Source organism: Apium graveolens, chromosome 9 (genome assembly GCF_009905375.1).
Source record: "Apium graveolens cultivar Ventura chromosome 9, ASM990537v1, whole genome shotgun sequence".
In the NCBI taxonomy this organism is placed as follows: Eukaryota; Viridiplantae; Streptophyta; class Magnoliopsida; order Apiales; family Apiaceae; genus Apium; species Apium graveolens.
The window spans coordinates 125,714,876-125,731,283 of record NC_133655.1 but is presented as its reverse complement, the minus strand read 5'-3'; the positions used below and the strand labels follow the sequence as shown (position 1 = coordinate 125,731,283).

General features: G+C 32.8%; 2 protein-coding genes across 3 annotated transcripts; both read left to right on the top strand.

Moving 5' to 3' along the window:
* The first annotated feature begins 1,223 nt into the window (after positions 1-1,223).
* LOC141685856 (inactive protein kinase SELMODRAFT_444075-like) lies at positions 1,224-6,726 on the top strand. Of its 2 annotated transcripts, XM_074490934.1 has the most exons (10): positions 1,224-1,371; positions 2,275-2,681; positions 3,388-3,539; positions 3,630-3,724; positions 3,808-4,844; positions 5,128-5,288; positions 5,412-5,488; positions 5,563-5,710; positions 5,911-6,060; positions 6,228-6,726. In XM_074490934.1, exons 2-10 carry the CDS (start codon positions 2,501-2,503, stop codon positions 6,462-6,464), a joined length of 2,238 nt encoding a protein of 745 aa, XP_074347035.1. In that variant the 5' UTR covers positions 1,224-1,371; positions 2,275-2,500; the 3' UTR covers positions 6,465-6,726. The 2 variants fall into 2 exon arrangements, with proteins under 2 accessions (XP_074347035.1, XP_074347036.1); XM_074490935.1 differs by lacking the exons at positions 1,224-1,371; positions 2,275-2,681 and adding an exon at positions 2,823-3,036.
* Positions 6,727-8,421: 1,695 nt separating this feature from the next.
* Positions 8,422-12,778, top strand: LOC141686748 (uncharacterized). Its single transcript, XM_074491801.1, has 14 exons — positions 8,422-8,528; positions 8,923-9,019; positions 9,113-9,208; positions 9,295-9,399; positions 9,482-9,565; positions 9,659-9,774; positions 9,844-9,945; positions 10,121-10,234; positions 10,310-10,360; positions 10,915-10,981; positions 11,084-11,137; positions 11,335-11,409; positions 11,906-11,941; positions 12,479-12,778. Exons 1-14 carry the CDS (start codon positions 8,470-8,472, stop codon positions 12,551-12,553), a joined length of 1,131 nt encoding a protein of 376 aa, XP_074347902.1. The 5' UTR covers positions 8,422-8,469; the 3' UTR covers positions 12,554-12,778.
* Positions 12,779-16,408: the final 3,630 nt, after the last annotated feature.

Here is a 16,408-nt window from a genome sequence, read left to right as displayed (position 1 = left end):
TATTCATTTCCCGTACTCTTCAATTTTTGAGTATTCATTTTTACTGAACGAAATTGAGTAGAACCGATTCCAAATTTTACAACCTTGCAAAATATTTTAACTAGGGGTGTGCACGGGTCGGTTCGGTTCGGTTTCTACCTATTAACCGTAACCGAACCGTTCGAAACGGTTTTTTTCGGTTCGGTTAACCGTTTGTCGGTTTCGGTTTTTATCGGTTTTTATTTTAACTAAAAACTATTTTACAAATTTAAATAATAATAATTTTTAAGATACTATTACTTAAAAAGTAAAATAAAAATTGATACACTTTCTATTATCACAAAATTACATACGAGTTTATATTGAAACGCTAATTACTGTTACAATGTCACCCACTGTATATAGTTTTAATATGTATATAGAAGTAATACAGAGAGCATTCAGGAGTAAGACTAAAAAACTTCAACACGCAGGGCATTAGAATTAAATTAAAGCTTCTGCTAAACAGTAAAGGTATTAAACATCCTCCGCTGCATTACTAATTATATTAGGTCTTATATATTAAATTATGTATTATATATAATTATATTATTTATTATTTAATTATATAATATTATATAAGCGGTTCGGTTATAGGGATAAAACCATAATCGTTACCAAACCGTTCCATCGGTTCGGTTCGGTTACGGTTTTTTTCGATTTTTGTCGATTTCAATTTTTTTCGGTACGATTTTTCGGTTTTTCGGTCCGGTTTCGGTTTTTGGGTTTTTGTTTGCTCACCCCTATTTTTAACCTCAAGTAAGTGGATTGAGGTTGACACCCTCGACCCCTGTTTTCTCTCGGAGTTGACTAAAATTATAAGGAAATATTTGCCCAAGATTTATTCTAAAACATAAAAACTTAAGAATTAAAGAAGGCAAATGCTAATTTAAGTGCAGTTTTTTTTGCCCTAAATTCAGGGAAAAGGCCTTACAGTTACGGATTAAAAAATTGTACATACTATATATCTGAAATTTGTGCGAGATCAGAGGAAGGTTAGATCTGTAAACAAGGTTGAAAAGCAAGGGCACAATCGTAAAAAGACAAAGCTTCTGGTGTCAATTTTCCAGAACAGAGACGTTGTCTAATTGTCTGCACCACACTACCCTGGCAGACATTGATGGTGTGTCATTACACAAACACATACACACATGTATCTTTGTAAGTATCTACTCTATCTATCATAATAAAGTATAGTTGTAATAGTTTCAGTGTGTTTGTGTTTACTTCTTCACTCACATGTTTCAGAACAAGTTTCAAACAACATTAATAACACTAGTACTATTTTGCTTAGTTTCTTTAGTTTTGATCACTCGTTAACATTAATAATATCCCAAGATTCAGATTCATATGGTGAGTTTGTTGAATCCCAAACACACCCTTTTCCTTTTGTTTCTTTCACAAGTTACCTGTTTCTTGATAATGTATGTGTGTGTAAGTATAGATAATCTTGTTTTTTTTAGTATTGGCATAGAAACAAAACTGCAAAGCAAAATACCCAGAACTTTATATTTTGCAAAAGTGATTTTTTTTTTTACTTTTAGTTATATGCACATTTATCTTTGTATGTATCTGCTTTTTTTGAAATTGATTCTCTGTGTACCCTTTTGGATTTTGCCGTGTGATTCAGAAAATGGGTTTTTAAGGTACATTAAAGGGTTGAATAATGTTGTGTATCTTTTTTACTTTTGGAACTTCTTACTTTTTGTCATGTCAAGAAAGAGCTGGAGATGATAGATAGATTGTTGGTATTATACTATTATTGTTGGAGAATCTGAGTTTTGTAGCTTCTTCACTGTTCTGTAGTTGATTTTATAAAAGCCCAAAATATGGGGATTTTATTTTTGGATCTGGGTACTAACTTATTCACCTCCATTCATTTATCAATGGGGTTTAGTTGACTATTTGATTTGAAAGTTAAAGAAAGAGGCCATTTCTTGTTGCATTGTTCTTTTTTGTTACTTGTATAGTTGTGTTATAGTTATACATTCAGGACAGTTACTTTTGTGGAAGAATCTTTTTGGATTCATCTGTTTTTTTTTATTCAAGGGATTGCTTTTTGCAGATTTGGAATATTAGTTTTATGCTAAAATTGCCTTATTTTTTGTGATAAGTTGGAAAATATGTCTAACAAGGTTCTTGATTTACCTGAGATATTGTATAAATCTTTTCATGATTGTAAAAGGTCTAGTCTGTGAAATCACGGTGGCCCATTTGTTGAGTGGAAGCAGTAATATGTTGGCTGTATACATGCAGGAGTAGGACACATTTCATGGTGGGGGCATATGACACAGCAATGAAATAATGTTGAGGTCTTCTTTCATATATTATTGGACATATATGCTTGCTTCAGTTCTGTCCTTGTTTCTGTCAAAAATAGTTATGTCCTTGTGAAGGTGTAATAAAAGTTGGAACTCACTTGTGGAGGCTTAGTAGTTAAAAAAAATTTGGAAGCATTTCTCCTGTTGCTGTATTCTGGATAATGACTTCGGAATTGAAGCTAGGAAGGCAAGAAAAGAGCTCCAATTCTTCAGCTAAGGTTGTAGTGGCTGTCAAGGCCTCGAATGAAGTACCAAAAACAGCCCTTGTTTGGGCGCTCACTCGTGTTGTTCAACCTGGGGATTGCATCACACTTCTAGTGGTTGTCCCTTCACAAGGTTCAGGTATATTTCTAGCCTTGTTTGAGTTACATTGTTTACACTTGTGGTCTGGGTAATGTATTCAATTATTTTTGTTACATTTCTATTTAGTCCAACTAAGTTTTATTTAGTCTCCTGAAGAATTCATTTAAAGATTTTCTTCCAGGTCTCAAGAATTAGTATATACGTTGTTTGGCATTCCTTGCGTCAAATATTATACAACTCGTATTATCAGCTGTGCCCATGTTAAAATTCTTTTCAGTTCTTTTTCCCTGGACCCTGTCCCCTACTTGTTGTGGGGTTTCAGGTTCTTCAGTACCTTGTGTTAGTTTATCAGCGGTATCGGTCCATTGACATTATGCTTGTTCAGTAAATCATAGTAAGTATGCTGAATGTTAGTTTACAGATCTTTGTCAATTCTAATCTACTGCGTTTATAACATAATTGCACAGTTTAACCCTTCATTTCTTAGTATATGAATCATTATATGTAATGGGAAAAGGCAGTGTAATTTTCGAGTTGGCTGACATATATGTGCCCAATTTTTAATTCCATTGTTTATATGCCAAGTTTTTCTGTAAGAAGACACCTGATGTACAGTAGCTGTCTTCCAATTTTCATTCAGCCAGGCTTCCTGTGTCAATATTTAGCAATTAAATGGTAGTAGTAATTACTCCCGAAAATTTATCCAAGCATGCAAGTACTGAAGAGTCTTCCTTTTTTTATACAGGAAGAAAATGGGGTTTTCCAAGATTTGCTGGGGATTGTGCCAGTGGCCACCGAAGATCTAGCTTAGGAACAAGTTCAGAACAAAAAATTGATATAACTGATTCCTGCTCTCAGATGATTTTACAACTCCATGATGTTTATGATCCCAATAAGGTGTGTGTGTGTGTGTGCCTCTAGATATGTCTCATTTCGTGTTGCATCCTGTATTAAATGTGTGCCATTCTTTCATTTATTATGTTACAGATAAATGTGAAAATAAAGCTTCTTTCTGTATCTCCATGCGGGTCAGTGGCAGCAGAAGCAAAAAGAATTCAGGCTAGTTGGGTTGTTCTGGACAAGTAATGTTTTTGTACTTGAAGGTGAATGATAAATTTCAGTATGATTTATATATATGAGTCACTTATGGTGCAATTCTCTGCAGACATCTAAAGCATGAAGAGAAACGATGCATGGAAGAGCTACAGTGCAACATTGTGACAATGAAGAAATCGCAACCAAAAGTTCTCCGTCTAAATTTAGTTGGATCCCCTAAAAAAGAACCAGAAGCTGACTGTCAATTAGCTTGCGAGCTAAATCAGACGTCTATGTCCGAGAAGCGACTCAAGAAGAATGAATCTCTTGATTCCATTCGAGGACCTCAAGTTACTCCAACCAGTAGTCCTGAGGTTTTCACTGCTACTGAAGCTGGAACTTCATCAGTTTCAAGTTCTGATCCAAGTACTTCGCCATTTTTTATTCCTGATATCAGCAAAGATCTAAAGAAGGAGCAAATGTTATCTGAAAAATATAATCGCGATCTTGATGAACCTAGCTCAGACTCAGACAGTGAACATATGCCAACTTCTTCCTCAAGTTTGAGGTTCCAGCCATGGATGAAAGACATTGGCAACTCTCAACGTCTATCATCCCCGAACGAAGAAGGTTCGCACAGTTCAAGATACCACATTCAAACTAGTACTATGAAGGCATTGCAGGAGAAGTTCTCTAAACTTGATCGAAAAAAAACTGGACATGAAGGGGCAAACTATAGACCTGATTTGGAATTCAGTGGAAATGTTAGAGAAGCAATTTCTCTTTCTAGAAATGCACCCCTCGGCCCCCCTCCACTATGTTCAATCTGTCAGCACAAGACACCTGCATTTGGGAAGCCACCAAGATGGTTTACCTATGCCGAACTTGAACTTGCTACTGGAGGTTTTTCTCAAGCGAATTTTTTAGCTGAAGGAGGCTATGGATCTGTTCACAGAGGAGTCCTCCCTGATGGTCAGGCTGTTGCTGTCAAGCAACACAAATTGGCGAGTTCTCAAGGCGATCGAGAATTTTGCTCCGAAGTGGAAGTTCTCAGCTGTGCCCAACACCGAAACGTTGTAATGTTGATTGGATTTTGCATTGAGGATGGTCGCAGGCTACTAGTTTACGAATACATTTGCCACGGGTCATTGGATTCACATCTCTATGGTAATTTCTTCCCTTTGTATCAGAACTAAGACAGTAATTAATCAGTGTCATCATATAAAGTAAAATGCTATGGGGTATTGTCCGAAGATTCATAAGAATTTTTCTCTACTTAACATTATGAATGTAGCACTTCATAACCTTTTTTCTGGCACTTCCCCCCAATTAAACACACTCCTTGCTGGAATGTGTGTGTGTGTGTGTTAAACTTCCAAACAGACTCAAAATTTCAGCACTATTCCTTTTATTGTTAAGCCATAAGAGTACTAAAAAACGGTACATATAGGACGTCATCGAGATATATTGGAGTGGCCGGCACGACAGAAGATTGCCTTGGGAGCTGCCCGAGGATTGCGATATCTACATGAAGAATGCAGAGTTGGATGCATTGTACACCGTGACATGCGGCCCAACAACATACTCATCACCCATGATTTTGAACCACTGGTACGGAACATCGTACTTTTTTACTTGATCAACGGTTGGGATGTGTTGCTCCTGCAATATTTTTGTATTTAGTTTGAATTATCGACATAAAATTAGAAAATTATTTCCATAATGCTTTTCAAGGTTGGAGATTTTGGCCTAGCAAGGTGGCAGCCTGACGGGGACACTGGAGTTGATACTAGAGTTATTGGTACATTTGGGTATGTTTGTGATTTGGAACATTCGACTTGCTATCTTGATGTTATAATGAAATAGTATATTTTGCTGCAACTAGATATTTGGCTCCAGAATATGCTGAAAGTGGACAGATCACAGAAAAGGCCGATGTCTATTCATTCGGGGTGGTTCTAGTTGAGCTTGTAACTGGAAGAAAAGCAGTAGATCTTGATCGACCAAGGGGTCAGCAGTGCCTCACAGAGTGGGTGTGTATGCATCTTTATTTGTGTTCAGTTTATTTGTTGAATTCTTGTCATCTTGTTCATGGTGACTGGTGGCAAATTTCAGCTCTTGTTTCCATTTAATACGTGTAATACAACTCATGCTGCACAGTAAATACGTTCATTATTTGTACACTTGCGCATCTAGATTTATAATCATTTTCTTTTATGTTAAAACTAAAAAGGCGCGGCCACTTCTGGAGGAAAACGCGATTGATGAGTTGGTTGACCCAAAATTAATGGACAAATATTTAGAGGACGAGGTCTATTGCATGTTGCAAGCTGCGTCCTTGTGCATCAGCCGCGATCCGCAGTCACGACCACGCATGTCTCAGGTATCACAACCTTTAGATGTAGAACTGCAATAATTTTTTTTATCACTTGGTGTTGAATCTTTAGGAGGGCTAAAAATGAGGATTAAAAATCTCTTCCATCCAAAAGTTTTGATTGTTCAGTTGTTAAAATCGTAAAAATCTTGTTTTCTAAACATTATTTACTAAAGGTGATCCGGGTACTTGAGGGAGACACCATCATGGACTCAAGTCACATGTCAACTCCTGGACACGATACGAACAACCGAAGTGGAAGGATGTACCCAAGTCATCACAAGCACTTCAGTCCTGCATTGTTAAAAGAAGCACTCGAGGGCTTCAGCGGAAAGCTCTCTATCGACACTGCCATGAGCCCTGCTGGGGAGTGGGATAGAGGTAGGAGAGCCTCATGTGAGAATGCGTTGTGAAGAGATGACATCTTGAATGGGGAGGTGACTCAGGAGAGTATGCAGAAATGTGGCTACATTACATACTCTATTTTTGGTGATATAAATTTTGCCTACATATATTTCCTTGTATAGGAGGAGAAACACAGAGTTTGGTGATGTTTTTGTAGGTTAATAATGATTGCATGGTTTCCAAACCAGGTTTTAAGTAGGGAGGGTAAATGCATTACTTGTTTGAATGGGAAGCAAAGCATTGTTTTACAAAACGGACATCTCCATTATTTTATAGGGTTAAATCATGTTGAAAGTAACAGTTTATTGTTAACACAAAGGAGGTGTTATGGATGCACGAGAATGATAATAGAGGGTATGGAAATGGGGGTTAAAGAGAATGAAATGAAAATCCAAGAGATACGGTGGATTTGATTTACCCACCAAGAGTTCCCTTTCCTCACCACTAAACGAAATTGGTAATTCAGACATTATCACTTGGGTTTAAAGTTCCGATTACCGTTAACCGACACATTAATTATTAACTAAACACCCCCAAAGTTAAAACCCCACCGGATGAAATTATTTTATCAAAATATATATAATATAATATTATATTACAAATCATCGATCTATCAAAATCAGTCATGTTTAACCTTTTATAATATAGATATAGATGTAATATTTCATAAATGTTATGTGAAGCCATTTTATAGCTGAAATTAGTGAAAAGCAGTATATTTATTTATATGCACAAATTCGGAGTAGGTCCTATTGAAGACTCCATAAGTGAGGGTTGGGAGTTATACTTTGGAAATTAATTAATAATTATAAATATATAATTAAGACTTGGTGAAATATATTGAAGTCAGTCTCAAAACTGAAGAGTGAAGATCTGTGTGGCTGTGATGATGATCAATAGACACATATCCAACAGAATCCTATTACATTTCTTGGTGGGGGTTTAAGGAGTTTTTATTAGCTAGCGTGTAAAATACAGCAGCACACGTAACGTACTTGTCTAAAATCTAAATGAAGATTGAGATGAAGAGATCATGCATGACGGTGAAGATGCTCCACCCACCATTTTGGTAATCATATCCTCATTTCTCCAAACGTACTTATCTCTTCTTTTTTCATTTTCATTGAATATTTACCTGATAACATGCAGTGTTCTCGTAAAATATACAACTTAAAACATATATTATCAAAAATATTATCTTTTTTTATATTTTATTTGTGATTAATAATATTTGTGAAAAATACGATACAATCAAAATCATACATGTTCAATTAGTTCAATCGAGTTTTTTAGTCGTATTTGAGGTTGCATAATCGAGTTTTTTGCATTGTACTTGAGCTTGGAGAGGAACTTGTAAAAGTTGTACATAGTCGTAAAAAATCGTATTTTGCAAAAAACAATATACTGAAATATAGTGTTTTTATTAATTTTTAAAAAAAATACTAATATTTTTACAAAAATATTTTTAGACTCGGGCATTTCTCAAAAATTCCCAATAAAAGACTTGGCTACTTTATGGTTCAGTATATTCCAGTTAAGTTTGAAGTAACATATTACATGCTAGTTACTACTACATATTAAAAAGGTTGGAACATTTTATTTGCTACTTTTGGCGAGGTTAATAACTTTTCAGAAATGTAAATTTGTAATGTAGTTTTGTTACTCATAGCATGGAATGAAATTTAATCGTCCTTTTCTGGAAAAACGTTATATGTTTTTTAATACATTCAATTTGTATTTTTATTTTTTCTAAGCTTGTTTTTTTTTTAATTATTATTTTGATTAATATAATACATAAATACACAAAAATGTAGAGGAAAGACTTGTGAACAGTGACCAGAACAACTTACAAAATGCTGCCTTTATAATAGTAGGGGCTAGGGAGTTGAGGAAAATTATATGGACTTGTCAAAACCCTCTTATATCTACTATTTTATTATTTCAAAATTAAAGCATGCTTGTTTGGTATAAATGAAATGTGTGATTACCAATGTGTAATCATCCAAAGCAAACATGCTTTGGGTATCTACCTTTTGCGTTAAATTTTCCAGAGATGCTCTGAAGATTAACAAGTAAGTGTGTCAATGTACATGTGTATATTTAGTTGTTTTTATCATGATGCTCCAATTCACTATGTGATAACTAACAAGGTCTATAGTACGTGCTAGTTTAGTCAGATCAATCGATATCAATAATTATCTTGGCAAGCTGATCGTATGCATGCACAAGGAACTAAGGAAGCGAAGTGATTCCATTCCTGCATTTCATTCCTCATGCTTAGAAACTGAATCATAAACCCTTTTCTTTAAACTCTACATAGTAAATCAACATCTGCTTCACTTTCAACATCATTAACCCCTCCCCCCATTAACCTCATTTTCCCAGTTTATGACACACCTAAAATTTCAATCTTTTACATGTGCTGCTGTGATATACTCCTACTTACCAAAACTTATGTTTTCTCAGGACATTGATGGAACCATGGATGTTGTTTGTAGCTCTATGTAGTATGAGTACCGGATATTTCATTGGTTCATCAATACAAACACTCCCGACAAATAAGGTAGATCAAACAAAACAATACTGTGCTGTTAAAGTGAACAAAGATACTTTCTTTTTTCAATCCCGTATATATCTCACTTGGTTAAGCTTTCAGATTACTAAAATTTATTCAGGCTCGTCGACGTGCTACATAATGGAATCCGAATTTGCAATGTCAGGCCAAGTATTCAGAACAACTAATAACACTAGTGTACGTTTAAACTTTCAACTTATTTCTGATTTAAATAATATTGTAGAGACTTGTGATTATGCACATTGCTATTCTTTGAAATGCAGATATATGTAGCAACAAATCCGCGAGGAGCCGAGAGATTGCCTCCGGATATCGTCGAGCCATATTCAGACCTTTATTTTAATGAATTGCTTATAAGTTCGAGAAAGGTATTACTTGAACATCTGTTTAATAAATTTGGTTGCAGTAATTCCATATACAAATGATTGACATTCTAAATCTGCCACACAGAAGTCAGTTGTAAAACCCAAATACTTATTGGCTTTAACAGTGGGGTATAATCAGAAGGAAATAGTTGATAAAATGGTCTCAAAGGTATGTATTTCTTATCTTAATTAAGTAGGTAGGATATTTGGTGCAATCATGTCCTGATTTCAGTGTCCTGTGCTTAATATGTTGTTTGTTTAGTTTTCGGAGAACTTTTCAATTATTTTGTTCCACTATGATGGAAGAGCAAGTGCCTGGGAGCATTTTGAATGGTCACATCGAGCAATTCATATAAGTTCAAGAAAGCAAACAAAATGGTACATGAACCACTGTAATCGTTTCCACTTGTGTTTCATATGGTCGTGTATGTAATTAAAGTAGTGCAGGTGGTATGCGAAACGATTTCTTCATCCCCACATTGTAGCAGGTTATGAATACATGTTTATCTGGGACGAAGATATTGGAGTTGAGAATTTTAATGCAGATGAGTAAGTAACACAATTTGTACATCTTAAGAAAAATTTAGCCCCAGTCTAGTTATGGAATTGATAATATTATAGGTGCTTGTTGTGTACTTCAAGTTTTCGGGTTGCCAAAACAAAAAGGTAGCTTCTGTATTTACGTAATTATGACTTTCCTCAATCTTTATCTGCCATCATATAGATATGTAAAGCTTGCAAAGAAGTACCGCCTAGACATATCACAGCCAGCAATAGAATCGAAAGCAGGCTTAACATGGCTGATGACACAGAAAAGGAATGATGTAGAGGCTCACAAGTAAAATTGATCTTAATTCTAAATATGTTTTAAGCAAAAAAATACCATTTTTTAATCATTGGTTGATCTTTACAGGGAAGCTAAAGGCCAAATTTGTCCATATCCACATTCACCACCGTGTGCAGGGTAAGTCGCCATACTACATTGACATACACAATGTTGATCGAACTACAGAATTGCTTGTATCTTGTGTTGATGGAAAATTACTTGATATGCCACCTGCACAAACATCCCCGCCTTCCAACCTTTTAACAAATCTTAAGTTCCAAAAGCTAGCATGCCACTCCTATATAAGAAATTTATGACCAGGAAAATCAAAATAATTCCTATCTTTCAACTTATCATTAGTAACAGGTCTCTACAAAAATAATATGAAGAATGGACTTAATCCCTCATCTAACTGCAAATAAAGCTATCCATAACTCACCTAAGTTGGATTAAAGGTAGGTAGCTTAACAGAACTTTTCATGTTTTTAAAGCATTTCGAACCCTACTATTATTACGAAGCTTCATAGTCAAAAACTCCATTCTAATACATTCCAAAAAGCTATCTAATCTCTCTCCTGCCACACAAGATAGAACAGAGCATCTAAAAGAAGTTTATTAATGGTTTTCCACATTGATTTATGTTTACCTTCCCAAACATTGGCATATATATTCAGTATAAATTGAATTTGCAGATTTGTTGAAATTATGGTTCCAGTGTTCTCAAGAAAATCATGGAGTTGTGTGTGGCATATGCTTCAGGTATAATACTTGCTTTAATTTTCTACGCTATCAAAAACTTAAGCATACGTTCTAGGTTCGGTATGATCAGAGTAATTATTAACAATGAGCTAAACGTGACAGAATGATTTGGTGCATGGATGGGGTCTTGATCTTAATCTCTGGAGATGTGTTGAGGTTCTGAGAATTTTTTTGGTTGTTCAAAATCAGTTTCATTATCTAAACTTCTATTTATAAACAAGAAATCATTTTTAAGGCTGTAACACATAATATCTTATGCGAAATACTGAAATGTAATCCTGATATCCTTTATGAATCCTTTCATAATCTCATTCTATCTATCAATAGTAACTTTCAATATATAAATGTTATAGATACCAAATGAAGACATTGGTGTCATTGATGCACAATGGGTTGAGCATATGTCAGTGCCATCACTAGGAGACCAGGTTATTATTCTTTTTTTGCACACTATATTTTATAGATGGTGGAAAGTGATGAAATAATATTTAAGTTGTTTTTGTTAATCTTTGTGCATGATTTGCGTGTCCCGGTATGGAAGTTTATAGAAAAAGGCCTAAAATTTACGATCACAATTTAGGAGGAGAGTCCAGATTTTCGTATTTAACATATCATGCAAGAAAATGCACTTGAGAGAAGAGGCTAAAAGCCTAAAACACGTATAATTTCTTATGTGAAATACTGAAATATAATTCCATTATTTAATCTTTCAATTGAAGGATATTCATATGAGACTTGCGTATTAACACATGTAGTCCTTTATAATTTTCAATCAGAAGATACACATGTGGAAATTTCGGATAACATATGATGTAATTTCTTTATCCAATAATGTAGTACTTACATTTAATTAATAAATTTTTCAATCTTTTACTAATATGTGATATGAAATCTTAGTAGTTACAATTTTTTTTCAACATGCAGGGTATATCTGTTAATGGAAGTGTACCACTGGAAGGAGTAAGAGTCATTCCTCTTTTCTTTTTAAATTGGTTCCTAACATAACATTAAATACATAGCAAAATTTTAGGATACACTTGAATTATGTATGTACTATTTCAGTAGGCTATTATGATTGCTGGAAAATGATAAACCAACTTTGAATCATAAGTCTTGATTTGCAACAAACCTGTTTTGTAAATTAATCTTTTCAACTAAGTGTTAACTCTTCAAACCATTCTCTTCATGAGAAACAAACCTCTTTTGTATACATTTGGAGTTTGCAAACTCTAGTAATGTGAGAGTTGTGTAGGCGACACCTTATTTTTAGGGTAATTTTAATATGAGTAATGCTCAAATATCTTGAAACTTATATAATTTAATATTTAATTTAGAATTTTGTATAGATATTTTTGCAATATGTACAAGATATAATGTAAAAGTTTGTTGGGTCAAAATGTGATTTAGCAAATATTTGTATTTTTTCAATATCATTTCTACTTTGTTTCGGATGTCTAACTGATGGCATGTAAAAGAAACGTTGTTTCTCTTGTGCAGGTTCGAGCAAGATGTTTCTTAGAATGGAGAGAATTTGATAGAAGATTAAATAGACAAAACAAAGGATCAATCTGACTCTGATTAAAGATATGAATTTTATAGCTACTACGCTTGAGGTACAAGGTTAAAGATATGTTCTTTCATCATTTTTGAATTTGAAAGGTAGCATTAGATATTTTTGTTCATTTAAATCTAGGAATGTAGACAAGTTTATTATTTTGCGCTATATTATTGGTTGTAAGAATGCACGTTATTCTTGTATATATGATTATATCAAAGTTTTTAAACAGGAACATTGTGACATCCTAATTTCCGAGTCATTTTGTGCTGGGGCTTAATCCTTGCTGCACTGCATTTATAAGTTTTAATTGTATCTGTAAAAATGAGGTGATATGAGTGACTTGCCTAGGTTTTAAAACAGTGTTGAGTCCGTCAAACTAGTTTAACTTTGGAAACATATCACTCTATTCTAAGAGTTCAAAATTCGGTTCGGTTATTTTGTGTCTGTAAGACTGGACCAATGTTAAAAGTGTGATGTTTTTTTGCTAACTTTCTAATAGTGGTATTAGATCACCAATTATACATTTTATTTGTTAATATACCCATCTTATCAAATTTATAATTTGGAAAGATAATCAATGTACAAATTAGGGCTCTTATCTCTTCAGGATGCAATGCCGCGGGAAGTTATAAATGACAAAGTTTTATCCAAAGAAAAGAGATGTTAATATGTGTCTTAAAACTTAAATTGGTTGGTTTATAGGAACTGAAATTGCGGTGAAGAGATGATGGAAGAAAAATGTTACATCAATGTGGGTTTAGTTTTGTAAAGGATTACAATTTACACCTGGTTGTAGTACATGAGAACAAAGTTATTAATCCAATGCCTTGTGCTATAGCACTCAATTTCATACAGACTCATCCAGAATTATGCAAAGCTACTTAGTATTTTCTTGGACTTTTGGTAGCATACTGAAAATGCTTAACGAATTACTATTAATATTAACCTGATTTGTTCGAGAGCATCTGCAACCCCGCCAACCTGTTGTGTGAAAATGAGGTGACAATCTATATTTATACGATGACAGCAAAATATACCAATTCTAATGCTACAAAAAAAGTAACCCCCAACCATTAGCTAAATTTTTACGATTCCGCTCATGTCTTTTACAACTTGCCAGTCAATCTCATTTTTTATAATTTATCCACCCTTGACGTTCCACTAAAATTATTATATTTTCTAGATTTTGAATTCTGTTTCATATTTCCTACGTTAAAAGGACCGAACTAAAAGTGTCCAATATTTATACGTATCTAACCGTCGTGTCTAACCCTCTTACTCGATAATATTTTAAATTGAAAGGGTTCAACATTTATACGTGTTCAACCATATGTCTTGATAATATTTTAATTTTTTTACATTATTTTAACCTAAAATCTAAAAGTCGCCAATACAAAACTTAAATAAATACAAAACTTAAATTTGATTAAATTTCCGAATAATATAACAAAATCGCCAATATTCTTTAATAATACAAATTAGAAATTACACACTCTAAAGTTTAACATAGAAACTTGGCTCGGCAATTAAATAAATTCACTATTAAATAGTTGGCTTTGTTCTAATATGTTATTATTTGTGAAGAAACACAAACAATATGATCAGTATGCAACAATTGGTCTTGTAGAAATAAGATGATCTCTAAGTAAGCACTACCAGGATGTTAAATGAAATCAGACTTAATAAATTGAATCATGAAATATAAATATAAGTATATTATATATATAATATATTAAATATTGCGGTGCGGTACGATTTGAACCGCATTTCAGAAATTTAAAACCACAATCCGCACCGTACTGTGTGGTTTATCAAAAATTCAAACCGCAACCGCATCACGAGAATTAGAAACTACGTTTTGCAGTACGGATTCATAGGTGCGGGCGGTTTATACAATTTTGTGCTAACCACTACGTCAAAGATGCTCTTAGGTCGTAAGGGACGTGTGAGTTGACTGGTACGCGTCCCCAAGTTCAGCTTTGTTTATGGTTGATACTGGTACGCGTTCACAAGCTCAGCTTTGTTTATGGTTGATTCTTCTTAAACATAATAGTGATGTTGGCCATGAAAGATGGATCTGAATTTTCATTTTTCTGAGCCTTTATTGTAAGGGGTTGACACAGTAAATTAGTAGTTTGTTATTGAGTTAATTACATTTTGCAATCCTTATCTTTAGTTCAATAACAAAATTGTATCCTTATTTTCAAAAATATTTACAACCCCTAATTTTCGACATCAAATACAATATGCATCCCTTTAACCATTTTGTTAAAAATATTTATATTTTGATAAAATTGAAATTCAGCAAAATATTTAAATAATAATTTTAATTTTTTTAAATTAAACTAAAAGTTAGAATTTCAAATTATAAAAATAATATTAATATCAATTATTTTATATTTTACTCAGTATAATTTTTAAAATTTTAAAATATAAATATATTTAGAAACTTTATGATTATCTATACAAACATATATTTTACTTGATAAATATATTTTAAGTATTTAGCATTATGATTAATTTAGAGCATTACTAATGGAAAATAGCTACTACCTGATTTTTACTTACTTTTTCCTCAGGTTTGGCACGCATTAAGGTTAATATAAAATATAGTTCTATAATTTATTTTTAGAATTTTTTCTATATAAAAATTTAAACATTATATTTTTATTTAAAATAAAAATTATTTAAAATTATTTAGAGAATCATACTTTACGGAAGTTTTAAAATGCGTGTCGATCTTCCGTCACCAATTTAAAGAATCAGTAGGGGAGAGGGGGTATACTTTTTTTCATGTAAAATATGCATTAAAATAATTTTTTTTTAAAATAAATATTTTTATTGATTTGAAATTTTAGTTATTAATATTAACATTTCAATTTCAATTTTATAACCGGAAGGAATGCATGTTAAAATTAATATTGAAAGTTAAGGGTTACAAACTGTATTTTACAAAATAGTTATATTATTTTGATTTTAAATAAAAGATGCAGGTTGCAAAATGCAATTAACTTTTTATTATATAAAATAAAATTTCAGGGATTTAGATGGTTGATCTTGTTTTATACGGGAGTTTTACTATACGCCATCATACAAGATTGCGAGAAAAAATGGAGCAGCATGATACGGGCGTTTACATTCAATTCACATGTCTGATGTCCCCATCTTCTACCTAATTTTTTCCGCAAGGGTCCCGGTCTATTTTTGTTTTACACTCTCTTCTTCGTTTCATAATATATGTTTTTTTTAAATAATTACGGATATTAAAAAAATTATTAATTTAATAATATAGCATCACTTATACAATTATACCCCTTAGCTCAACTCTAGTTAATTATTATACTAACATAGTAGTTTCTTTTTTTTAGAATGATGTCTGTTTAATTATTATACAACACGGTAGAATAATGTCTATTTATTTATATTAAAAATTAGAAATAGACATATATTATGATAAAAAATATTCATTTTTTTGAAATTATTTTCAAAAATACGGTCAATATTGTATATGAGGATGCAGAGAATGTTGCTCGAAATTGCATATGAGATTATAAATATTGTAAAAAATTCTTCGAAATTACATACGATGAGATTGCAAATATTATAAATCGTATTTTGAAAATACTTTATGCAACATAAATATTTTTGAAAAGACCCCAACAAATTTCTTTAACCGCGGGACGGAGTAATGAAACTTTAAGTAAATGATCCGAAAATTCTGTTTCATTTTTTTACTTTATAAATTACCAAAATCAATCTACGTAAAGATTTTCAAAATTTTAATCTAATAAATGAGAATCACTAAAGACAATTCATAAAAATATTTCTTCAGTATCTAACTTATTTGGGGAAATTCAAAATTCTAATTC